Source organism: Stigmatopora nigra, chromosome 9 (assembly GCF_051989575.1).
Source record: "Stigmatopora nigra isolate UIUO_SnigA chromosome 9, RoL_Snig_1.1, whole genome shotgun sequence".
Taxonomy (NCBI): Eukaryota; Metazoa; Chordata; class Actinopteri; order Syngnathiformes; family Syngnathidae; genus Stigmatopora; species Stigmatopora nigra.
Window position 1 is genome coordinate 8,156,344 of NC_135516.1, and position 25,055 is coordinate 8,181,398.

The 25,055-nt window shown below is 41.8% G+C and overlaps 1 protein-coding gene across 2 annotated transcripts in view; it reads right to left on the bottom strand.

Moving 5' to 3' along the window:
• The window catches only part of kmt2cb (lysine (K)-specific methyltransferase 2Cb), a 45,568-nt gene that overhangs the window by 11,382 nt on the left and 9,131 nt on the right, over positions 1 to 25,055 (bottom strand). The window contains exons 3-39 of one of the 2 annotated variants that reach the window (XM_077723740.1): positions 24,166 to 24,254; positions 23,185 to 23,332; positions 22,523 to 22,729; positions 22,016 to 22,125; positions 21,710 to 21,819; positions 21,026 to 21,188; positions 20,752 to 20,923; positions 20,382 to 20,496; positions 19,921 to 20,096; positions 19,374 to 19,726; positions 17,722 to 17,781; positions 16,995 to 17,647; positions 15,161 to 15,283; positions 14,128 to 14,244; positions 13,717 to 13,821; positions 13,334 to 13,438; positions 12,860 to 13,041; positions 12,601 to 12,765; positions 12,416 to 12,522; positions 12,021 to 12,092; positions 11,709 to 11,921; positions 11,083 to 11,205; positions 10,723 to 10,854; positions 10,190 to 10,326; positions 9,266 to 9,458; positions 8,787 to 8,879; positions 7,403 to 7,450; positions 6,645 to 6,776; positions 6,504 to 6,536; positions 6,246 to 6,392; positions 6,024 to 6,165; positions 5,656 to 5,891; positions 5,492 to 5,565; positions 4,720 to 4,920; positions 2,570 to 4,498; positions 1,755 to 2,041; positions 131 to 1,647 (exon numbers count right to left, since the gene is read on the bottom strand). In XM_077723740.1, the coding sequence (XP_077579866.1) occupies positions 131 to 1,647; positions 1,755 to 2,041; positions 2,570 to 4,498; positions 4,720 to 4,920; positions 5,492 to 5,565; positions 5,656 to 5,891; positions 6,024 to 6,165; positions 6,246 to 6,392; positions 6,504 to 6,536; positions 6,645 to 6,776; positions 7,403 to 7,450; positions 8,787 to 8,879; positions 9,266 to 9,458; positions 10,190 to 10,326; positions 10,723 to 10,854; positions 11,083 to 11,205; positions 11,709 to 11,921; positions 12,021 to 12,092; positions 12,416 to 12,522; positions 12,601 to 12,765; positions 12,860 to 13,041; positions 13,334 to 13,438; positions 13,717 to 13,821; positions 14,128 to 14,244; positions 15,161 to 15,283; positions 16,995 to 17,647; positions 17,722 to 17,781; positions 19,374 to 19,726; positions 19,921 to 20,096; positions 20,382 to 20,496; positions 20,752 to 20,923; positions 21,026 to 21,188; positions 21,710 to 21,819; positions 22,016 to 22,125; positions 22,523 to 22,729; positions 23,185 to 23,332; positions 24,166 to 24,254 (8,969 nt within the window). The remainder of the gene's footprint in view (positions 1 to 130; positions 1,648 to 1,754; positions 2,042 to 2,569; positions 4,499 to 4,719; positions 4,921 to 5,491; positions 5,566 to 5,655; positions 5,892 to 6,023; positions 6,166 to 6,245; positions 6,393 to 6,503; positions 6,537 to 6,644; positions 6,777 to 7,402; positions 7,451 to 8,786; positions 8,880 to 9,265; positions 9,459 to 10,189; positions 10,327 to 10,722; positions 10,855 to 11,082; positions 11,206 to 11,708; positions 11,922 to 12,020; positions 12,093 to 12,415; positions 12,523 to 12,600; positions 12,766 to 12,859; positions 13,042 to 13,333; positions 13,439 to 13,716; positions 13,822 to 14,127; positions 14,245 to 15,160; positions 15,284 to 16,994; positions 17,648 to 17,721; positions 17,782 to 19,373; positions 19,727 to 19,920; positions 20,097 to 20,381; positions 20,497 to 20,751; positions 20,924 to 21,025; positions 21,189 to 21,709; positions 21,820 to 22,015; positions 22,126 to 22,522; positions 22,730 to 23,184; positions 23,333 to 24,165; positions 24,255 to 25,055) is intronic. The other variant, XM_077723741.1, reaches the window with a different exon arrangement.

Consider the following 25,055-nt stretch of genomic DNA (forward strand, 5'->3'; position numbering starts at 1 on the left):
CCCAATTCCAAAAGTGAAATTAGATAGATCAATCTATTTTTAATTGAACTAATGTTCTACTATTGTAAATAAATGGACTTCACAAAATTCTAAATAATTGAAATGCACGTGCAACATGAAAATAAAATACCAATGTTGGGGAAGAACGAATCACTGGAACGCTGTCGTATCATGGCCTGCATCTGCCTCTGCTGCTGTTGCTCTTGTTTCTCTTGATCTAAGAGGTCCTGCAACAAAAGTGGCTGTTCCTCCAACAAAAGAGGGCGGTGCTGAGCCAATGTCTGGTTCAAAATATGTTGCTCCACCTGGTGGTCTTCTCCAAAGTCAGTCATCGAAGAGTCCACAGCGACTGGGGTGCTAGGTATTGTCTGACCCGCTGAAAGAGCATGGGTGAGCTCACTCTCTGTGATTTCGTTCTGCGGAGGCAGAAGGTTACTGCCTTGAGTGACGGATTCAACCATTGGGTTTAACGACTGCTCCTCAGGCTGCTGCTTAATGAGTAAACTGGACAGCACAGGGGTGGAGTCAGGTAAGGCCCCTTGCTGGTTGGAGGCCATGGTGTTCTCAGTGCCCTCAGGGGATTTTTGACAGTCTTTGACCTCAGTTTTAATTTCCATAACATGTGTCAAAGGAGCAATGGTGTGACTAACAGGACTATTGAGTTTCACATCAACTGATGATTTTTCACATGTAGCATCAGACTTCTCCATTGCAGTTGCTGAACTGGATGATGTTTTGCTTTCACTGGGGTCCATGTTTTTGTTCATCTCCACAGTGTCAGCACTATCATCCATAGGATCACTTAGATCTAGCTCTTCGTTGAACATATCTTTTTTTATGTCATCGAGATCAGGATCCGTATAAGCAATTATATCAAATTTACCAGATGTCAGAAAGTCATCCAGGTGTAGATCGTTTGTCTCAAGGTCTAGGTCTTTGCCATCTTCAGGATCCAAATTAAGGTTTTCCAAGTCAGCATCCACCAAGTCTTTCACCTCTACATCTTCAAGATCTTTTACTGCAGATTCTTCCACATCAAGTTTCTCCTCTCCAGTTTCACTCGTGGCCACAGCATGAGTCTGGCCAGTTGGGTGAGAAGACAAGTTGATTGATGCAGACATGTTCTGGCTCTCATTAGGAGCAGGCTGACTCATGGATCTCAAAGAAGATGGTTTGGGCACATTGTTGGAACACATTTGAGGTTGCTGATGAAGATTTTCCATGCTGGCTGAAAGGGGTGCATGGCCAGTTAGGCTGGCCATTGAATCCAACATCCTAGAACCCTGACCTAAAGGAAACCTGTTGTCTGGTGTCACAGGAAAGCCTTGTGGCCTCTGAGCTGGGATGTTGGGATCCGTGTTGCATCCTTGCATGGGAACCATTGGAAATGCCATGCGTGGCCTGTTTTCTGCTGCCCGGTGTCGTAGTTCGATGAAGGGTTGGCCCATAATGTTATGTTGTTGTACTGGCATACCGCGTGGCGGAAAGTGGTGAGGCAGAGCCATTGGATTGCCACCGACTACTTTTGTCATTTCAGCAGACATGGCTCGTCTCATCTGGGGAGCAACGTCCTGCATTGGGTGTTGTCCACGGGGAAACAGTTCTTGGGCCGAGTGGGCTCCTAGAGCACCGGCTGGAAATGAAAACCTGAAAAAAAGATAAAAAAGACGTGAGTAAAAATCCGTAATATAAGAAATGATTGACTAACTACAAGACAAAACCATGAAAAGGGTAAACATTAAAAATGAACACACCTTGGGCCAGGATGTCTCAGATTAGGATCTACGGGGGGTGGACCTCGAGGTAATTGTCCTCCAAGACCTACTGGAAAATGTCCAGGAAATCTCATTGGCCCTCTTATGGGTCCTTGCCCGGGGTAGGGTGGAGGAGGTCGGTTAAATTGTTGTCCAGCGTCTTCCTGAGGCCACGGTCTTTGTGCTCTGGGAGTCATGTTGCTAGGAGGCTCTTGAGTGCACCTCTCTTGTCGAATGGCACTCCTTTGTTGTTGCTGCTTCAGGATTAATTCTCGAATTCGCTGTCGCTGCAAAGCATAAACAAATGCAAGATTACTACATCACACAGAAAATCATTTGTTATATTGTAAGGGAACCAACAGGCCATTGAAGCCCTTCAATTCTGTAAAAACAGCCTATGTAAAGGGCTTATGAAGAACATGCAAAAGACATGTTACCCATTAGCTATACAAAAAGTCTGGTAATTATTCAGTATTTACTCCAAGTGTAAACACAATTCACTAGCTCACTTGCCATTGAAATTTGCCTCGTTACCGCCTCCCAACCAGGTAAAAAATTCAGGACATTACGACCTCGTGCTGCGTTTATCAGAATGCAACACATAATACTCTGCTTCCGAGTCCAAAAGATGATGATGTGCCTATCATGTGACTACGGCACACTACACAACAATACCCCTTTTTTCATTTTGCTTTCACCCTGAATCAATAGTCAGCCACTCTACGAAAATTTCAATGAACATTTTTATACCTCGTTCAAGAAACTACCCAAACCTTTAAAAATCAAGCAAGAAAAATATAATCATAAATATGAACCTGTCTGAGTTTTTCTTCATTTTCAGCCATTGTAACCTGATGGTCTGAGGACACAGCAGGCATTTGGGGGTTGTTTGGCAGCTGGCCCTGTTCTTGAGGTGCAGTTGTATTGTTACCCAGGCTTGACTGCTCTTTAACTTCAATTTTCTCCACCTGAGAATGAGGCATCAGGGGAGTTTGTTCATATGGGTCATGAACAGGTGTTTGACTGTGTCTTCTGGAGGGTGAGCAGCTAAATCCCTCATCTGGTATACCAGGATGTTTAGGTGTTTGTGAGCCTGGATGAGGAAACTGTTCCTGAACCCTTCCTTGAGTAGGAGAGAATGGGTCCTGAGTTCCCATGGATCCAGGCCTTATTCCTTGTCTATTGACTCCATCAGTCCCAGGATGCACTGTCCCTGAAGGCTGAGTGTAGGGGTCGTTTGCAATTGTCCGGGGGTTACCAGGCTGTGAAAACATGTCATTGCTCCCTGTTCTTGTTGGCCCAGATGGACTAGTAAATGCCTCAACTGGTGGTCGACTTGTACCTGGTGACTTGGCAAACCTTTCCACAGCATTGGGACGGGGTGTACCTGGTGGCTGAGCATAAGGGTCAACAGAGTGGGATGGTGACATCCTCTGGGCAGCATGTGACTGGTGAGGAAACGGGTTCATTCCACAGGGGTGAGAGCTGGCGGGGGCATGTAAGTAAGGATCCGAAGATAGGCTTGGGGTGCTTGACGATTGATTATAGTTGTCATGTGGACGTGGCGTGCCAGGAGGTCTAGCATAAGGCTCAAAAAATGGGTGAGACTGGGAATTAGGTTCAGGTCGATTGTTAACTGCAGGCTGAGAAAATGGGTCGTATGTGAAGTGGTCAGGCCTTGGAGTGGAAGGTGCGTGTGAATAAGGATTCCTAGACATTTGTGCAGTTTGTCCTTGCTGAGGAAATAAGTGTGCTTGATGTTGCCCCATACGAGGAGGACTGGTAAAGTTTTCATTCCCAGATGATCTTGGTGTGTGGGGGGGTTGTGCATAGGGGTCCGTCTGTTGATTTTGGGAGAACCTGTCTCCTGAATGTTGACCTGCTCGGTATAAGGCTTCATGGGCCTGTGGAGGGGGCATTGGTGTCTTGAAAAGTGGTACAGAGCCAGACTCATTACTTCCAGGGATTGGTGCCATTAGAGGTCTCGAATAAGGGTCTGACAATATCATCCTGTTCTGAACCATGCGTTGGTAAGCCTCGTTTCTTATCATAGGCCTAGAGTAAGGATCTCTGCCCGGCGAGCCCATTGGGGGTCTTCCATGAGCAGTATGGCTGGTCCTGGGTGGCCCCATTGGCTTCAGAAAAGGGTCTATTTCTGCAGATGGCCTTGGAGTGTCAGGAGGCTTGGCATAAGGATCATTGCTAATGGATGTTGGAGAGCCAAATGTATCATGGACAGGAGAAGGCCTCCCTCGGTCCTGTTGTTCCATCACATTCGTAGGAGATTTACCGGATTCCATAGGTATTCTACGACACGCATTTGGCCCAAGAGTTGGTGGTCTTGGCGTCCCTACCATCTTGCCATATGGGTCCCATGGAGATGAAGGTCTGGACCCAGTGGAGCCTGGCGAAAAAACCTGAGGGGACTGAGGCTGAGAAGAGGAGCCAGATGGAGGAGGAGGAGGGGGTCGTAAGAAGACATCATCTGAAGGGCCCGGTGTTGGTGTCCCTGGTAGCTGTGGCCTACTAAAGCCGTCTTTAGCATTTAGCTGTTGTACTGGAGATGTGCTTCCATTGCTAGGTAGCGAGGCAGGGCTCTGGGTCCCGCTGTTGTTGCCCTCTCCATCAGTCTGCATATTGGTCTGTTGCAGCTGCTGTTGCTGTTGGAGTTGCTCATTCTTGACTTGCTCCAGTTTCTGAGTAGCTTCGATTTTGGCTTGCTGTTTGCTTTTCTGCCTCATTTGCTGTTGGAAAAACAAAGCAACATGTTTTGCATTAGACAATCAGTCAATGGAAATCAATGCCATTTGCTAGTCTCATGCAGAAAAAGTGAACTGGGCCTACTAACCACCAATGTCATCAGGGTTAATGCAGTTGTTTTGGGAGTTTTTATTAAAGCGCCTCTTAGTTGTCTTATTATTAAGTGGACCTGCTGCTGCCCTGACTTAATTGCACACCCTCTTACCTGTCTAAACTTCCACTCTTGCTCATGCTCTGACTCTTTTGGTTTCAAAGGGTCTTTAAACAGCAGTTCTGTGTCTAGTGGTATGTTGGGATCAAACACCTCAGGGGGCTGTGGATTCTGTGGATGGTGCCTCTTCACTGTTTCATTGGACATCTGGACTTTGTTGATGCGCAGGGCAGCTCGGTTATCTCTTGCTTTTTGCTGTAAGGCACATCAACCCACAATCAAAACAAATCACAAGCACACAAGGCAAAACTTACCAATTAACTTCAAAGTGCGAGACAAGACATTGATCAATTCACTCCCGGCAGAACTAATCTTGTTTCATCAAGTGAAAAGACAAAATTTTACTTGTAGTCGAGAAAAAAAAGTTAATTAGTAGGCAAAACAGCCATCATTATCTTTTAATTCACATTACAATTTTAGTCAATCAAATGAGAGTATCAGGGGGTATTGCAAATGAGAGTATCAGGGGGTATTGCTTCCTTCCCACTCATTGACTATGCATTTTACCAACAATAATGAGAGGTATACAATCTCAAGTATTGATATTCTTCAAACATGAAACATTACACAGACTACTGTGGAGTGAGCAAGCCTGCCATTTTAATTAGGTAATCTCTGAATGGCTAGATTAGGTACTGGCAAGGGAACCAATGCATTACAGAAGTGTGTTAATGGAGAACTAAAATTGACTTCTCGTGCTTACAGTTCGTTCATAGGGTATTTACACTTAAGGATGTTTTAAATGTACAACCATAAATGATCTTACCACATATGGGGCCCTGTCTTGTGAACTAGCTTTCCTCCACAGTTTTGCAATTTGCTTCACCCTGGTGGACCAGTCTGTTGAGGAAAAAAACAACAACCCAGCTCTATGGTTAATTTGTACACTGGAGGGCGATGGGAAAATAACATTAAGAGCCTTTGACCAACCCGGGAATTCCTCTTTGAGGTTAGGGAAATTGATGTTGGTGTACAGGACAGGTGCAACAGTAGCAAGCTCCCCCAGTGTCTCCTCTTTCTCCCATTTGAGAGTACTCCTTTGGGCATTAGACATGGCTTCAGTTTCCCCCTCAGGCAGTGATCCAGAAGGTGTAGGGCCTAGGCCATGGGTAGGGGAAGGCCATGGACCAAGTGCTTCTCTGGGCATTTGACAGAACTTTCTATCCCTGTTAAGGAAGACAAATAGAACTCTTTAACCCCATGTATGTCAACCATTTAACATATTGATTGTCAATGACGACTGGGCAAGGGTGGCAGACAGCCTTCCCAGTCAATATGGACTAAATTCAGTATATTACCTGGGATTGTCTGTGAAAGGCATACGGTTGAGGGGGGAGAAATTTTCCGGGATTAAGGGCCCTGCTCCTGAATTTGAAGGGAAACGGTGGCCTGGACCTATCATTCCATTAATCACTGGCATCCTTGGAAACATTGGATTGCCTGCAGTGATAGAAAAAAAATCATATTGTCATTTTTAAAATTAGAACATACCAAAATAGACCAATTAACCAATAGTGCACCTGTGGTTGGATGTGGCATACAAGTGCCAGGTGTCGAGGAGAGGGGCCTAGGACCCTGGGGATGAGGCACCAATGGCGGAGGTGGTTGGCTTGGGCTAGGGCTGAGGACCGCAGTAAAGAGATCCTCCACGTCCTTGCCCTCCAGCTCTGTATCAGTGTTAAGAGGATATAACTCTTTGTTAAAGATGTCATTGATTTCAGAAGAATGTGACTGATAATAAGACATAATATATAGGGAAAAAAAGTTAGATTGCAAACCTGGGATTTTGTACAATTTGCTGAGGATTGATTCTGGGGAAATAATAAAGGAATGGAATATCAAAAAGACATCTGGGCATAAAATTATCGTATTTTGTTTGCCTCCTTGTGGTAAATGCTGACCTATTATTCCACACTCACCATCAGTGACCATTTTGTCTAATTCCGGACTAAGAATGCCATCCAGAGGTTCTTCTGGAAGGTTTCTAGGTGTTCTGCGACCATGAGGTGCGACTGGGGAACTATCTGTTAATGGGCCCATGTCCAGACCAGCTGTGGAAAAAGACATCAAACAAAAACGATCTTACAACTCCCCAGAAAAATACTTGACTGTGTATATATGTATGAAAAGGTAGCTGAAGTGAACAAAATATGAAAACATCTTGTGTGGTTAATATTTGGAAAAGCAACAGCGAGTTAGGAATAGACCAAACTATTCATTGACATTACATAAAATAAATACAAAACTGAAATAATAAGAAGTTTTCTTTTCCTAACTAACTTGAAAAATCTGCATTACGGCAAAAATTGTTGAGCAAAGGTCATCAAGCAAAAAAAATGTTAGAGGAATGCAAGTGTGGCACAGCTTTTAATGGGGTCCTTGGTATGATTCATGGAAGCAAGTGTTTGTATGGATTCATGGAAATTATTTGAAAAGTAAATTTGCAGGCAACTATTAGTGTCTTAGAATTGGACGGTTGACTGCTGGTGCCTGTTATTTGACAAGATTTTTGATTAAGGAAAAAAACAAAAAATTTCAGGGTCTTTTCCAGAAATTCAAACTCAATATTGTTACACACTGTGTTAAAGAAATACAATATGTAGGGGAAAGGAAGATAGTTAGTGTAGGAATTCGAGATTGTATTGAATCTCGTAAATTAAGACCAGCAAACCCTTACCAAAGTGAGGTGGTGAGCCATCAACCTGGAAGGGGCAAAAATCAAGACCTAAAAGAACCAAAAACAGATAAGATGAGTGGGAAAAACAATATAAATAAAAATATGATTCGGACAATGCAAACAGATGAAAAATAAAGATGAACTGAATTTCTTAAAATTTTCACAATAAGATAAAAAAAATTAGTCGATAGGGTACATTATCCTCTTCAGGTCCCGCAACTATGGTAAGCAGCTTGCGACTTCATTTCCCCCTGTGTGCGATTCATGCTGGGATATGTAGTTCTTTTGCCAATACACCCAGTATGACGGCGAGCAAACTAATTTGGTGCTCCCCGTCATTCCGGTTGGATTGACAAAAGAACTCCTGCCGCTAGATTGGCGTCAACAGAGCATTCAAAGCTAAACTGCTAACTATATATTATAAATGGATCAATATTGATCCGCAACAGGTCTTGCAACTAGGGTAAGCAGCAGGAGACTCCATTTTCCCATGAGGGTGGCGCATACTGGGATGTATATACATATATATAGTTTGTTTGTCAATTGACCCGGTATGACGGCGAACACACTAATTTGGTGTTCGCTGTCATTCCGAGTGTATTGACAGAAGAACTCCAGTCGCTAGATTGGCGCCAACAGAGCATTCGAAGCTAGACCGCGAACTATATATTATATATGGATCAATATTGAGCCGCAACAGGTCTCGCAATTATGGCAAGTAGTCGCCGAGTCCATTAACACCCTTGGTAGACAGCACAGGACAATATACACCACTATCTGCCTGATATATCAATTTCAACTGTGGTTTGAGCTTTCAGAACGGCAGGAATTGTCACTCAGCTGCCAGACAACCAAAGCGACACAGACTCCATTAATGACGATTTTGATGAGACGGAGCCTGGGTAATGGTTGTCCATTTTGCCCAGCTGTTCAATTCAGACACTGAACACAAAGAATTTGAGGAAATCGTCGATGAGAAATGAACTGATAAAGTGAGCTTTACGTGTTTCTTTTGTGTTGAACAAGGTTGATCATATTGTGTACGTGAAAGCACTCAGAAGATAAACCGTGTCACAAAAATACTAATACTTTAGTACAACTACAGTTGTTTATGCTTTTTGGGAGTGAATGGAGTAGTTAGAAAGCTGATTTACAATCTGTCTAATGGATGCATATGAACGTAACTCCAGCCTCTACTGTAGTGCCTTATAACGTGGTGCACATTATATATGGAAAACCCGGTCTATATATTATTAAATAAATAAATATATAAATAATATACTTTTTGGGCGACCTCAAATTTCTTCCAATTGGGAATATATTGATATAACTAGCAGATTTGACCTTGTTACCACTGCACCCGCCTATAGAATTAAAAACGCACCAGAGTCACTGCTTGGCTTCCCGAGCATTCCCAAGATGTCTGCATCAGTATTCAAAACATCAGATAGATCAACTAATGGCTCCTCAGATGTCTCTGTAAATGAGGGGGAAGACAAAAAAAAAAGAAAAGAAAAAAAAACTAATGTCACAAATTATAACTGACAATGATGGTAAACGGATATAAGAGTGGGTGGAAAATGAAAAACAACACAATGTGACAACCTTGACTTAAGACAATAAATGTGGACAGCTCATTATATAGTAAGTGCATTTATGAGGTGTCTGTCTGTGTAAGGGTGAAAAGTTAATAATGAAAATAATGAAAATTACATTAAGTAGGTCCTGGAATCCAACAGGCTCCCCAACTTAGAAATATTAAATAGGGTACTATTGAATTTTGAACATGATGTTTGTTTGAATAGGCCATAAGATCCCTTGCCATCGTTTACCCATGCCATTTAATTGAAATAGAGAACATACGCTCTGCAAGTAGTCTGGTAGAGAGGGACCTCGCAGTGGCACTGAGTAGAGGATCTGCTGAAGAATTCAGGAAGCCGGCAGCAAGACGCTTCCTCTCGAGGTGGCTTTGCCCATCTTCGATTAGACCCGACTCCACCCCTTGCTGCCTGCTCTGTTTACTTTTGTCCAGAAGGTCTTTTCCAAAGAATGCCTCCTAAGCACAACAAGGCAAAGCACTTGTATAACTGTCACTACACACTATTATTAGAAAGACACATTTACCGTGAGGATCATTCAACTATGCATTCAACATCAGCTCTGAAACCAACAGCAGTAATAAAGCTGACCTCAATTTCATTAGCACCAATCAACCCCAAAACCACTTTTCCCAGATGTCATCCACAATCTTAGAAGACATGCAACCATAGCAGTCCCAGCAGCACATGGACTGTAAAAGCCCAACGTGTTACTTATTCAATAATGAATGATATGTGCTTTGCAGAGTTGGGACCTTTACGTTTGACAGAACACCACCCACTTCCTTTGTGGTGGTATAAAGAGCAGTGCTGACATCTTGCCTGTGGCTTCATGCACATCACATATCTGTGTTTTGGCCAACATAAGGTGACAGTGAAATATTGTCTTGAGACGAGAAATGTTGAAGTCACATCCATTTAAGCATTTTTTGGGTGAATTCACAACCCAGACATGGACCATTTAAACAGCATGATATGACAGTTCCTTCTACCTTGGGGGACAAAAACATGCAGAGGAATTCTGTGCTTAAAATTTAGGTGGTTTTGATGTAATGCACTTTGAATTACCTAGCTTCTACAAACACAATCTGTGGAAGTTCAATCCAAAAATGCATTATCCAATCAAATTGAGTGATAAAATCAGTCAGAAGTGATTGATTTGCACATTCATCTTTCCAAGGTGACATACCTGTAGGTAGGCGGGAAAGGCCTCCTCCAATTTGGTTTTCTTCTTTCTGTAGCGTTTTTTGATTTTTTCCGCAACCTCTGCTCCTGGAGGTGTCTCATCCACAGGTGTGTCAGGCTGTGCTTCCGTCCACCCTCCAACTAAAATGACCACAAAATACATAGCCATGCTTGTCAGGTTTTCATGAAGCTACATCTAAAAGGGTTACAGTTTATAGCTATGTTTAAGAATTCCTCTGTTTATTACTAATTTTACTACAGTGTAGGTTAGCCTACTATATCATTTTAACCCTGTATAGTGACTATTTTTGTTAATTAAAAAAAATCATCCACATATGTACAATCACTTTTAGGGTGATGTAGGACACACTACAAGTATTAAAGTGTGACCTACATCACCCACAAATTGCGATGTTCAAAGCGAGTGTGCACTGCCAGTCTCTCGAGTTAAATGATCACCCTCTGAGTGTTTAATCAAGGAATCTATACATGCAATATATGTCCATGTGTACAAAGGTGAAACAAGGTTGTACTGACCTTCTTCTTTTCCAATATGACAGTCTGGCACTGACATTGAACCAGAAGAATCTTTTCTACACAGCCATCGTTTAGCCTTGCTTGGACCTTGGCCCGGTCGGCTTCTCTGCCGCACCATGAACCCACCGATGCCTTGAAGAGATTCATTTCCAATAAATTAATGGAGAAGCAGTCTGCAGAAAATCAAGATGCTAGGTTCTATGCCTATTTTTCAAAGGTATTTGGTGAGAAGGCTAAGAAACACTAGATGAAGGCCTGTTTTGGTCGGGGAGCACAGTACTTGCTACAGCAATAGCGTCAGGCTTGCACTGTCACATTTCATGCTTCAGTGGAGCTGTCTCCTTCAATCAGGTGCCCTACCCGGTCGGTACGGTTTCCTCTTCCTCTTCTTTCCACCGTCGACCCCCTTGGAATCGTCTTCCACAGGCTCGCGCTCTGGGCTGGAGTCAGACTTGCCCTCGCAATCTAAGAGTTCGGCCTCCGCTAAAAGAAGAGAAAATTGATGATAAATGACGGCCCGGCGGCGATAAGCCAGGGTATGGCTCCCTCAACACGGCACCTGTGTCAATTCTAGATAAAACCCCAATGGAAGGACATTTGCCTGACTGAAATCAAGTACATTTCATTTGCACATTACTTCAACATTGGCTGTTTTAATCTCTTAGCACTTTATCACTCAAGGGCATTTTATGAAGATATACAGTGTACTGAAGTAAAAAGGATTATTTCAGTATAGACATGTTATGTCAAGCATTTAGTAAAATATTGTCACTCTTTTAGTTTTCAAACATTTTTGTATAGTCTCACTATAAATTTATAAAATTTAACAAGTTGCAGGCCGACCCAAACTGTGTAAATAGCGTGACTTATAGCCCCAGCCCCCCCCCCCAAAAAAAAAAAAATATCATTATTACTTTTTTTTCAAATGCATGTTATTTCTGTAGGCATTGTTTTATATCCATATAACCGGTAACAACATTGGTTACCTCTTGCATCCTCCATATCCTCGTCCCGGGAGTGTTCAGAATGAGGATCCAAAGGGGCTTGGAGGACAGCCACGCTGTTCTGGTTGATTATCTTGAGTTTGAGTTTGGGCTTGGGTTTCCTGCGCCTTGATGCTGTAGCAGACAGGCTTTGGAGCTGACAAAGTCCTGACTCTGTTAAACAAACCCCGTCCTGGGTGTAGGTCCTCGACAAATCTGAGGAAATTTTAATAATCATAAGAATTAACTATATTGGAAATTACTACTCAAACATGGTTGTGTCCAACAAGCGTATAATATCAGTAGTTATCTTACCCATTTCTCTTGCTTTGGTGACAATTTGTGTCATGACAGCAGGCTCAATGGTGTCTCTGGGTTTACTTAAAACTGTCAGACATACACAGCAAAAAAAGAACTAATTAAATCAGGCATCAAGTAGAAAAAAAATTACACTTTGGCCCAGCGGCAAGTAAGGTAGACGCTACTCTTTATAGTCAGAGAAAGAGCCAGTGCCTATACATGAGTAATATTAGAAACCAAAAAATTGAGGCAGGAAATTTCTGCAATAATGTTTGACCTATTTTGACAAATCCATCCTTATAAACACAGAGAGCTCAAAACACTTTGAAAAGTGAAAAAAATATATATATAAAAAAAAAAAAACACCACACAATTTGTGCCCATCCCAGAAAACACCTGCAAACTCCTACCTTTAGTGATCTTAAAATTTCGGCACATTGTGCAATCAAAGCAGTTCTCTGCAGCCTTCTCAACATCTTCCTCTGAGTGAAGACCCTGACAAGAAGCATGAAACCACCTGTGGACAAAACAAGTTTTTCAAGGGAAAACATTTTTATAAGCAATTCATTTTTTTGTATTAATAACAGCTGCAGACCTGTCGCATTGTCTGCATTGGACAATGATGGTGCCTTCGCTGTAGGTGACCAGGCAGACTGGGCATGTTGAAAGACTGGCACAGGGAGCACACTGGGTGTAGTTATTCTGCCAGTCACACCTCAGACCTGGAGTGGTGGCGCCGCACTGCGTACAGGACACACACCTACAGAGGACAAAAATCACAGAGGTCACATTGTAATGTTCAAATCAATTTGTAGACGACATCGCAGCACAAAAAAATAGTATTCATCACTTGCCATTTGCACTTCCAACTGTCTTTGGGTACATTCTGCAACGGAGGGTCGAGACAGTATGTGTGATAGCTGATGTCACAGTCATCACATAAAAGCAAGCGACCAGGGTCAGTGGCCTGGCCGCAGGCCTCACACACTGTGCACTCTAGACAACGCCAGCCTTTACTGAGCACCACCTTGGTAATCTGGGGATGAGAAAATTTTCAGTGTACAGTGGCTGCCATTCTGCTTAAAAATTAGGAGAAGGAGATTTATGCTGGAGTTTTATGATAATATCCATTTGGTGGAAAAACAAAAATACATTCTTACAGGTGTAATAAATTGGCAGTTGTGCACTGATAAGTATAATTGATTTTAGGTATTGGCACTTTTTCAGGGTGGAATTTTTCCAACAACTGTTTTTATTAAAAGATGAGAAAGTCAATTCCATTAAAAGGAAAATATCAAACATAGGATGTATGCTGTAGAGGAGTGTACCTTAATGCCGACACAGAAAGGATGGTAACACTGGCCACACTGAGCACAAGCCAGAAGGCGGCCTTCCGCACCAAGGCCGAAACTCCCACACACTACACACATGTCCTAAAGGAAAAATAATTATGTAAAAATATTCTTTCTTTTCAATGTTTGCATAACAGGGCAATGCTGGGCACATCAGAGTTGTGCCTCTTGGTCTGAAGGTGTTTGCGAGGGCGAGGGACAATCTCTGCTTAATGTGGACCGAGCCATTGACTCAGGGAGCACAAAGGTGAGTGGGTGTTTTTTGGGCATCCATGCCCTAATGAGTATTAACACCATCTTAATGTGTCAGGGAAGGCAATTTATTTCAAGCAGTACATGTACATACACACAGAACCTACCTGCTTGAGTGTAAAACTGTCATTGCTTGAAAATATGACCACTGTGTTATGCATGGCATTCTCTTCATCCTCCTTGATTGGGTATGATGTTTCCATTGTGGGGAACTATTGGGGGTAGCAAAAACAGTAGAAATTCGACAATACTCTATACACACACACATGCACAAACTACAAAAAGTATAAATAGGCGACTCTGGACACCCAAATGTTTTATAATGTAACATTCTGAAGCCATTTTGCAAAGAAAAGGCTACTTTTTTGCCTCAAACATGTTATTTATATTTGGAGTCATTAAATTATTAATGAATTCTTATTAAGCTTACATGCTGGTCACAATGAACCATGAACAAAATTGGTGTATCCTAAAAAAAATGAATTAAAATGAAATTACACATTATTTTAACAACATACCCCAGGGATGATGCTGGGACACACTCCACTCTTGCCCCTAGCCCTGCCACGTCCAGCTCGACCTGACAGACCGGCACCCCTCGGCCTCCTTCTTCCTGGAAAGCCCGAGCCTCGACCCTGTGGAGGTAAGGTAAACATGAGTTAAGGTGTGTGATAATACAGTCAGTGAGATGCGGATATGGACCCTGCGTGGGGAGAGGAGCATCACTTTTTATGATACACCCATCCATTGTCTACTGTTTATCCTGTTCGGGGTCACTATGGGGGCTGAAGACTATTGCATGTCACCATGGGAGAAATGGTGGCAAAAGCTTGAACTAAGAGCTAGTCATTTGATAAGACTGTATAGACAAGTTAAAAAAATAGTTTAATTTAGTTTTACACTTTTAGTCTAATTTGAAGGTGTTTCTGAATTGGACATTTTTGATGGATTCCAACCAAACACGCAATTTCCTTCATATACAAAAATCAATATCTACAGCAGTTTCCATCTGATTGTCTACATTATCAGTGTGTTGTATACTGATACAACTAAAATCACATTTTTCATTTTTGATTGTCATTTTGTTAAAAAAAAAATCAAATTCCCTTTGCGACTCTAATCTCATTGCCTTTTTTTGCACCTTTTCCAAACGTACAATCCGTCATGATGCCGTTCCAGAAAAAAAAAAAAATCGACAGTAACTGCCAAAGATGATTCAAATGAAACAAAAAAGAGGCATGAATCAAGTCACTAACATGACAGAGATTTTGCTGACTGATGTGACAGGGAAAAATGAGGGGCCACTAAAGGACATAAGTAAATTCTCTTGAAAAGTGTTGTAAAAATATCCCACTAATACTGCACAGCAAACCATAGAAGAACCAAATACAATCCTTTGTCACGTCCACTTTGTGAAGTAATTGCCTATGAGCCACAGCCTCTCAGTAAGATATTTTGAATTAGTAGAATTATGGTACCTGGTGACCCTTGTAGAGTGTTAGTCACCACGGTAAGCAGGGGGCTATCTAGTAAGCTACAGCATTTATTTACCACTCTGATGCTCCAGCTGGGGCTGCCAGAATAGTGCCTGGTCTTTGGAACATCGGACCCCTCTGGCTGGTCTGGTGACCAGGACAAGGGGGAGGTCACACTGCTATGGGGGCTCCATGCACCCTAAGGCAAGGAAGGGGAGGTGAGAGAGTGAGAAAGAGAGGGAAGAAGAGGGCGACAAAATGCAGCAACGTAAAAACAAAGCCAGCAAAGAAACAATGTACAGAGAATGATGTTAGAATGGGATGTGGTGAGTTCATAATGTAGCCATATGGGAATATTCAATACAGTGGAACACCCCAAAAAGACGTGCACTTTGGACTTAAACATACCTGCCTGTTTCCTTTCCAATTGTTTGTCCTTCAATCTTATAGTTTGATTTTGTTTGAGTTACTCCGGTAGTTTAGTGCTTAAATTGTGTTTACACTTCAACTTAGAAAATGTTAAACTGTTTTAAAATGCATCTCACCGGGTTGATTTTACAATTATTTTGATGAACGTAAGTTTGAAAAATGGAATTGATTTAGAGCCTTCAATGAATCTAACAAGTATGGTTTGGTGGTGGAAAACATACAAACTCTACAAAGAAAGGCTAGAGTCCGAACTGGAACTCCAAACATCAGAATCAAAATGCATCGAACCTAACCACCAGTTAACGATGCTTTCCGGTTTAGGAAAACTTCTTTGTATAAGAAAAACTATCTGGCAATTAAATAAAGGGCACTAATGTTTAAACTTTGAACTTCGGAGGTTCCATTGTATGCATCCACCTATGCAACAGTTTGAGGTGAAAAATGGTTGACGTGCAAAAAATGCAAACAGGGCAGGTTGATAACACTATTGTGTTAGAACCATGTTTTTTTTCCCTATGCAGCGATTTAGTACAGCTGATGAACAAACTGCAAAGCCAGTCAGTGTTAAATGCAGTTCATGCAGCAGATCGCCATGTAAAAGGGAAGGAAGCGATAAAATGATTCAGTTTTTCACATTTGCATCAAAGCACAAATTGAAATAAAATTGCAATGAAAAACTTCCATCATCTGATGGAAGGCCACCAACAATCTGAGGTGCTCCAAGCCTTGTGAATTTCTTCTAATACAAGCGACTTGTCTCCAGATTAAATCTGTCCACTCAGACCAGCACCACTCATAATACACACAAGTTGTTAGGATTCAAGTCGAAATGCTCTATGCATGTGGCATGGCTTGTTAATCCCACCCTGAAAATGAAATTCAATGCAATGAACAAGAAATATAAATAAATTCTAAGCCCCTCTTTTCAAATACATGTTCTCGAGGCTAAAAAAATGTGAAAAAGTAGAGAGATTTAGTTAGTTACAGGAATAATAATTAAAGTAGTAGCATACATTTACACGCCCTCTTATAATTGGACTGGATTCACTATTGAACATTCTATTGGACCCACAGTGCCTTAAATAAACGTAGCTGTTGTAGAAAAAAATCCAGCAGTGTTTTCCTATCATGTTTATAAAACAAAGGAATAAAGCGCTTCCGCAGCATTTCAATACTCCAAGGTGTCAGTCAAGAGAATGATGCAATTGCTATATTGGACAAACTCTGACATGTAAACAGTCCACTGCAAGAATCTGATAGCTTAGTTTTTCCATGTAAAAATGTAAACTGAGGCGTAAAAAATGTTGACAGAAAAGTGTCAATACGAAAGCAATAGCTGCCTTAATGAACAAAGCACAGACCCAAAGTAACCCACAGCAAGGGATAACATGGGGTATGATTATTTTCTTTACCACCTGAAATGTAAGACAGGTAAGATGGAGACAAAGTTAAATCCCACGTATTAATAATAAGAATCTGACCTGTTTTACCCGTGGCCTTCCCGGTGAGAACTTCCTTTTGGTGATAGCAGGCTTCCCCATTCCAATCTTCGGGGTAAGTGGTATAAGAGTAGTGGTGGGCATTAAAATTCCCTGTTCTCCAAAGGTCTGGGATGGTTCTCTGGGAGTTATCCCACGGGCCATGGGCATGGAATGAGAAGAAGTGGTGACCATCTCTGCCAACTGCTCTACAGTTGCCTTGAGTGCTTTCTCCTCCATAGACAGCATGGGAAAAGAAAGATGTGGAATCTTTTCTGATGTCCTGTTAACTTCTTCTGACATTGCAGAGACTGAGGACTGATGGAAATTGCCATCCGTGCTTTCCTTAAGGTCTTTAGGAGTACTTTTCAACAAAGAAGCCATGGCTACATCCACACACAAAGCCTGGGATAGTGAAACTTCCATTGGTTGGTTCGTGAGAGGTACTGATACAGTACTTAGTTCTTTGGTGGTTGCAATGATGGCCTTAAAATCCTTTGTGCTGGGGGTGACCGCGCCCTGTTTGGGGGAGGTCTCTGTATTTGCTGGCTTGGTTTCTAAAGCAATTTCCTGCGTTGTTTTAGCTTCTATTAGAATCACTGAATCCACAGGACTGTCCGTAATGATGACCTGGGTTTTTGCTGCGGGTTTTATTTCTGAAGAAAACACATGGTGATTAAAACTCAATTACATACCAACATTACATAATAATACACAATTGGGTACCAACCTGGTTTAAATTCTGTGGATCCGTAGCTTTCACTTTTAATTTCTGGTCCCATTGAAGTGTCTATAGGGGGGAAAAAGGGAAATTAGGGTGGGGTGATCAACACACATCATCATTGACATGTACATTAAAGACATGGCTGCAATTAGGGAGAAGCTAATATATAAATATTGAGTTAAGGTTATTTCATGCATTACTTGGCAACAATTATTCACACGAGATTGAGTCTATGTGCTGTTCTTGAATTGAGGGCTCCCATATCAAAGATTAACACTAGCCTGGCATGAATAGAAGTAGTCAGGCTTGGCTTTAAGGAAAAACCCATTGAAAGAAATACAGCCACTGACAGTACACACAGTGTAGTCTTACTGGGGGACACACCATTTCCATCAACAACTTCCCATGTCACACTGATCTGACATCCACATGCATGCACCTGCAATGCATCTCTGCCAAGGAAGTGAGTAACCATGACAACAAACATCCCAAAGTCTGTTGCTCTGGACCTGCGACTGTGCAGCTTGCAGGTGCTCATCCGGTGCCCATGCCAGAAAGTCATTTAGAAGATGGCCCTCCAAGTCTCTTTAGTGTTTAGCTTTTGACCGAGCTGAACACACACACTCTCTCATTCATATTTATACATCCCACACCCCTCCTACAGTGAATGAGGCGATGTTTAGATAAATACACTGCTTTGATTAACGCAGAAAAGCCTTTAAGTAAAGCTTACTTAAGCTTTCGGGAAAGGTACTGCATTAATTTATAAGCTGGAGGTTTCATTTACTAGATGCAATTGGGAGAAGGCTTTTGAATGTACTAACACGGAAGAATAAATACTTTGGTTAAAGTAATATACATTAAATTACATATTATACAAATTGATTTATGAGAACCAAATCTTTTTATCGTAATTCGTTTGCAGCTTTATATTTGTGCCACACAATTAATTTGCTAAAAAATGTTTTAAATAATAACCCTCTGATATGACTTTGAGCTATCGGATCAGCAGATCCACAAAATCAAGTGACCCAGACTCGACCGCATGCAAAAATATGCAATGAGCGCATCCATAACATACACTCATGAGGTTTAACTGTTACAGGTGGTCCATTGAGGGTAACCATAAATGAGCAGTGGCCCATGGTGAAAAGAACTTGGGACACCTCTTACTTATACAATCAATGAGTTGATGACCACAGAGCTGTGTCCTAATGGAGTAGTGTGAGCAATGAGTGTGAGAAGGCATGGAGCAGCCATCATTGCTGCATGGCACGATTGGAGAAAAATATAACAGGCATCTCAGCACTGAAAATACCTCTCCTCTCCAGTGGAGTCTAGACAGTGTAATCAATGCAGTGCCAACTACATCCCCAGCACACCAATCTATTTTCCTACTGCCACTCTCATTTCTCTCAGAAGACCATATACATGCCAAACTAGACATCTAGGAGTTTAAATGCCAATGCATATGATAATATTAATAATTAATGAGTTATTTAGAAAATTTAAAGTCACAACAGTGCTCAACAGGATCTCAAATGGCAACTACAAAATTGTAAAATGAATGGCAAGTGTGAGAAATGTAGACAATTACAAAAACAGTGTCTAATCCCAGTAAATGACTGAATGGAAATATTATGAGAATAAGGACCCACCAAGCTCTTGGGCAGACATAACTGGCTTCTCCTCCCGAACAGCATCCTCAAAAGGCTCCGGATCCGAGAGCAACGGAGCAGCGAGTAATTCCGGCTTGGGGTCATTGTGCATTTCAGGAAGTGGCAGAACGCCAGGTTCTAGGTCCATGTGCTTTTGAGCTGGCTGTAAACCAGTCTCAGAGTCTGTGTGCGTTGAGGCTGGCTGAGGACAAACCTCTGGGCCAGTGTCCATATCCTCTGTTTGAAGCGCCTGTACTACAGTGGGAGACCTGCAGTTGGAGCAAACAAAGTCTTCTCTGGGCTGGTTTTCTACTTGGCCTGAGTTTTGACGCTCGCACTCAAGGTGAAGCCATCTGAAAAAAAAGAGTGCAAAACCATTGGTTTAACAGGTGCGTCGAGGGTAAACCATTAAGCTTTCATATGGCAAGTGATGAATTTTGGAAACACTGCATTTATTTGAACTGAAAGAACTGGCCATTGACAGCAATCACTCATTAATTTAACACGTGAAGATAGTAGAGAAGGGGGCCAAAGCATTTTCTCTTACCTCTTACAAGTGTGGCAGAGGAGTAGATCTTTGTGATGCTCAGGGTCCAAAATGCAAGCACACATAGGACAACTCAGAGCAGGATCTTGGTTTTGGACACAGTTCTCACAAAGCAGACTAGTGTGGTGCCACAACCCGCTGTTTCGAGTTCCGCACTGGATGCATACCCTGCAGTTCTATTAGGCAAAAGATACTTTCTTAATAAATAAAGCCATTCGGATTTAGTTTTACTGTTGTGGGATGTAATGCTTCTGCTGTAATGACTGTCCTATGTTCAATGAGAGTGTATTGACACAACATGACTCAATTAAGATACCTGTCTTATATGAGGTTTACTCAGATACAAATGTCAGTTGAAATGACCATGGAAATATATGTGGGCATCTAATCAAAATTGTAATATTTAGACATACTGTCTTAATAAAGCTTATGACAGCAACAGAGAAAGACTTTTTTCTTACCTTACATCGCCATCCATTAGTGGGTAGCGTTTCCATGGCGGGTTGTAGACAAAATGTATGGTAGCCTTTGTCACACAAGTCACAGACCAGCATTTTAGTGTCCTCACCTGGGTTCCTGGAAAACATGGGTTTTGCACATTGTACTGAGGCCCTCTACGACAGGACAAACACAAGGCTTGACGGCCAGATCCCGAAGCCTGATTGTCATGTGTGGCTTGGCAGTTGTACCTCCTCCAAAATATCCCCATTGAAGTTAATACAATCAATGACATGTTTTTTAGAAATAATATTGTGGTGCACAAAACTGATGTAACCTTCAATGGGTTGTTTTAATTATTCTTTTTTCTTCTTCTAATGACAAGTGACTCACTTGCATGTCTGGCAGATTTTACACTCAGGACATTGCCAACCAGCCCTTCTTAGAGGGGTCACGGCCATGTCCAGGCAGACCCCATGATAATGCTGTCCACAACTGGTGCAAAAGAGTTGGTCCATTAGATCCCCCGGGCTGTCGCATAGTGCGCAATTTGCATCGTCAACAACTGTGGATGGAAAAATGTAAGCATTTTTATTATGTAGACTAACAAAGACTAAAATATAAGCATTCAGGGAACCATGTGTTGGTAATTAAGTGTATCGCTTACATTTCTGCATGGCCAAATCAATGTGTTCTGGGCAGAGGAGCGACAGACTCCTGATATCCTGAAAGGCCCCTGCTGCCCCCGCACAGGGGTAATGGTAGAGTTGAGTACATCCTTCAGCACAGCACTTGATGGATGCTCCAAGGCGCTTACAGTATGCACAGTGCTGCAAGAAAAAAAGACATTTGGGGATGAGGGTTGTTTTTGTTCGGCTGAACAATTAGTTACATGTGACATTTTCAGCATCTACTTATTTTTTAGTTGCGTGCATGTTTCTCAAGACAAACTAAACACCCTCTTGTTAACATTATTACTCCAGGTAAAATCTTATTCAAGCTCTTTTCCTCTCGCTGTGCCTTAAGTGAGAGCACTTGAAGAGCCGCTCCAGACTTGAAGTGGAAGATTTGCTGACAGACTGAACAACCAATCGGCGGCAAACACAAACACCCGCACTGTGGCTTTGCTCAGCCTACATGGGCTGAGCCGCCATGAGAGCTCAACCTCAGTTGAGTGGCGTGACCTTTTCCATTTCACAGTTGACAGAGCCACAGTGCCAGGCTGACCTTTACCAGCCAGACTGATCCATCAGCTTTACTGTGCCTCAGTGAGGGAGGTAAACCTTCCCTGACACATTAAGATGGTGTTAATACTCATTAGGGCATGGATGCCCAAAAAACACCCACTCACCTTTGTGCTCCCTGAGTCAATGGCTCGGTCCACATTAAGCAGAGATTGTCCCTCGCCCTCGCAAACACCTTCAGACCAAGAGGCACAACTCTGATGTGCCCAGCATTGCCCTGTTATGCAAACATTGAAAAGAAAGAATATTTTTACATAATTATTTTTTTTTTTGATTGAGTCCCACTACTGATACTTGTATTCATGTGAGTAGTAATAAAGAAGTAATTGTTACACATAAAAGTTCTCACGAGAAGAGCATTTGGAAATTTGAACAAGAATGATTAGCTGAAAACCAAGCGATAACCATTTTACCTGACTCAAAGAGAGACTGGACGTTGAGATCTTGTGGAAGGCCGACATGAGAGAGCTCATCCCAAAATCGACTTGCTGGGTCTGGATCTCCCTCAGCACTTACAGACCCGCTATTAAAAACAAGTTAAAGAAACAGACGGTCAGATACAATCTTATTTTTAGAAAACTAACCGGAATGTCAACATATTGGGACCGTAAGCCATTGGTATTTATTTTAGTCACTTTATTTTAATATTTTTTGGGGTCCACAAATGTGGACATTACATTCTATTTATGTAAGCCAAATTTGTATACCAAATGCTAATATTAGTGCCTATATATAACACAAAATGTGATGTTGACAAACTATATGAATGGCAGGCCTTGATGTTGTTTTGTTTTTTTTAATTTGCAAAACTTGTCACCTTATGGCAGTATACGCCCAATCCAATTGAACTAGAAAAATTAAAAAAATGATCACTGCCAGCACCAGAGGTTCAAATTGATTAGGAAAAGGGCTTAACTTACTATGCAAGTCCCTGCTGTCCTGAGGTGGTCTTGCCAGCCACATATGGCTCGGTGGACCCAGTGTCATTCCCGCCATTGCCCATCGAGTCCCCACTATCATTGTGTCGGAGAAGATTATCGAAGGGCAAGGTGGTACTGAACACTTGTAGTTTCCCCTGACCCAACAGGCTACGAGTCCCACAGTAACAGAAGGCACAGAGATGCTCACTGAAAAAGAAAAATGGACAGTTGACTGCAATGTGATATTATATACTTATAGTAGCTGGCTGAATGAAGATATACAACCATTGTATCCTCTCTTTTCTGCACAAATTAATAAAACAAACTTCACAGAGAACACACTATTAATAAAGGATGTAGAACAAAGGAAAACAACAATTGGATAGTTGTTATGAAATCCCCTTTGTTGTAGCCTATTCTCCTATCAGAAGGTAAATTAAAAAAAAAAAAAATAGGTCAGAAAGACGACCTTCTTCAAAAGCTCCCACGAGTACTTCGCCTTCCATCGTGAATGTCAATATCATGAATGACAAAGATTGGTAAAGGCATACACTATTGTGGGATTTGGGAGGAAAGACTGTGACTGTTTTACTTAATATATGGACAAAGAAAGCACAAAGATTTTTTGTATATTTGCCATTGAGGGCTTTGTTATTACTAACCTGCTTTGGACTCTTTTGCTTGCTGGGACAGACGACCCTGCAAGAGTCTCGGCTTGAGGGCTCTGGGCAGGAGGAGTAGGAGATGACATGCCCTCGGGTGCATCACTGCTCAACACTTCCACAGTCCCCCCTGCATGAACTTCTGCATCTGAAATGGTGTTCAAATTGAATGATTCTGATGACAAAATTAATTTAAAATGACATTTCATCTGTCTAAGATCACTGCCTTATCACAGAAAACTACAAACAATCAGTTGGGTCTCTGAAGTGTCAAATAAGAAGTCAAACAATGATGCTAGAGCTTATCCCAGGCAACCACTGGCAGCCGGCAGAGTACACCTTGAATTGGTTGCCAGCCAATTGGAGCTCATAGATTGAAACGGACAACCACTCACACTTACACTTACAATTACGCTGCCAGTGAGGCGGGAATTGAACACGTACTGTCCATACCAGTCAGGTGGAAGAAAAAAAAACATCAGCTGCCACACACAATCTGAATGTATGTACACAATTGTGTATGCATGTATGTGTGAATACATACACAGGCACAACACCAGGTAGACCAAATAAAAGAAAAAACACCACTCCCCATGGTATCTAACATAAAAGGGGTGGAGCATCGAAATGAATGAGAAGTCAAAGCAAAGAACACATGATGCTCTATGAAAAAAAAAAAGAGAACAAATGCGTCTGGAAAGTCTGATGGGATTTTAATAAGCTTTTAGGGGGCATTAGCCTTGGGCTTTTTCCCAGTGCACCTCAATGCCAATCTTAACAAGAGGAGAGGTTGAGGCGGGGAGTGAAAGATGGCGAATGGGTGGGGAGGGGATCTTTCCAAACCCGCTGCAGCTCAAGCTGAACCTTTTCATTTCTAACCCTGAAGAGGGCCGCCAACGTACCATGAAAACACGCTCATCCATTTGCCTCTAACATCCATTGAAAAAGTATTTCACCAGGAACAGGGCATAGCAGTCTCACCTGTGTCCTGAGGGCCAATGGACTCTGTTATCTCTGTTCCATCCATGTTGTCCTCCTCGTCCATGGTAGCCCTACCTCTGTTGCGACCCCTAAGGCAAAAAAAAGAGGAAAAAACAAATAAATGTGGATAATGTAAATTAGATGTAGACACAGCTGTTGCTGGGTTTTAAGAAGGTGGGTTGGGGACATTGGCTATACTAAAATGCTGTGTATTGTAAGCCCGGCTTTGCTATTACCAAAGACAGAAAAATGTTTGAATACATATTAATATTTTATTTTCTATTAATGAAATGCTAAAATGACTTCGTTAAAAAGAATACTAGTGATATCATAGTCAAAAATTGCTATATAATACGAAATAATATTAACCTGTCTTTTCACATTTTATATGTGTACCATCACTGCACCACTACTTGCACTGCAAAATTATGTGAGAACTCAATGTAATGCAGGGAGTATGACAATGTTTAACTTGGATTACCATCATTCCTTGATTCACTGCCAACCCACCAATTAAAATTGATTTCCATGTTTGTTGCCATCAGTGGCAGCAAAAAATTGGACCTATTGTCGAATTGATGACCGAGTAGTGACGGATTAGTTGAATAATCACAGCAACCCTAACAGTAATTAAATGAGGTATTTGGTACTGTAAAACAGTTTTATCAAATTGGTATGAACACCAACTCCTGTGAATACAAAAGGCAATCTGACAACTTCACATCTGTCACCTCTTTAAAAAACGTCATTAGCACTTAAATCCACCACAACAGTAATTTAAGAAAGAATAAAAGCGGTACATGAAAATGATTTTTTCTTTTGTCCAAAACACTTCCCTCAATAACGAAGCTCAATTTGCACAATTTAACTTGAAATGTCACTGTAATTAC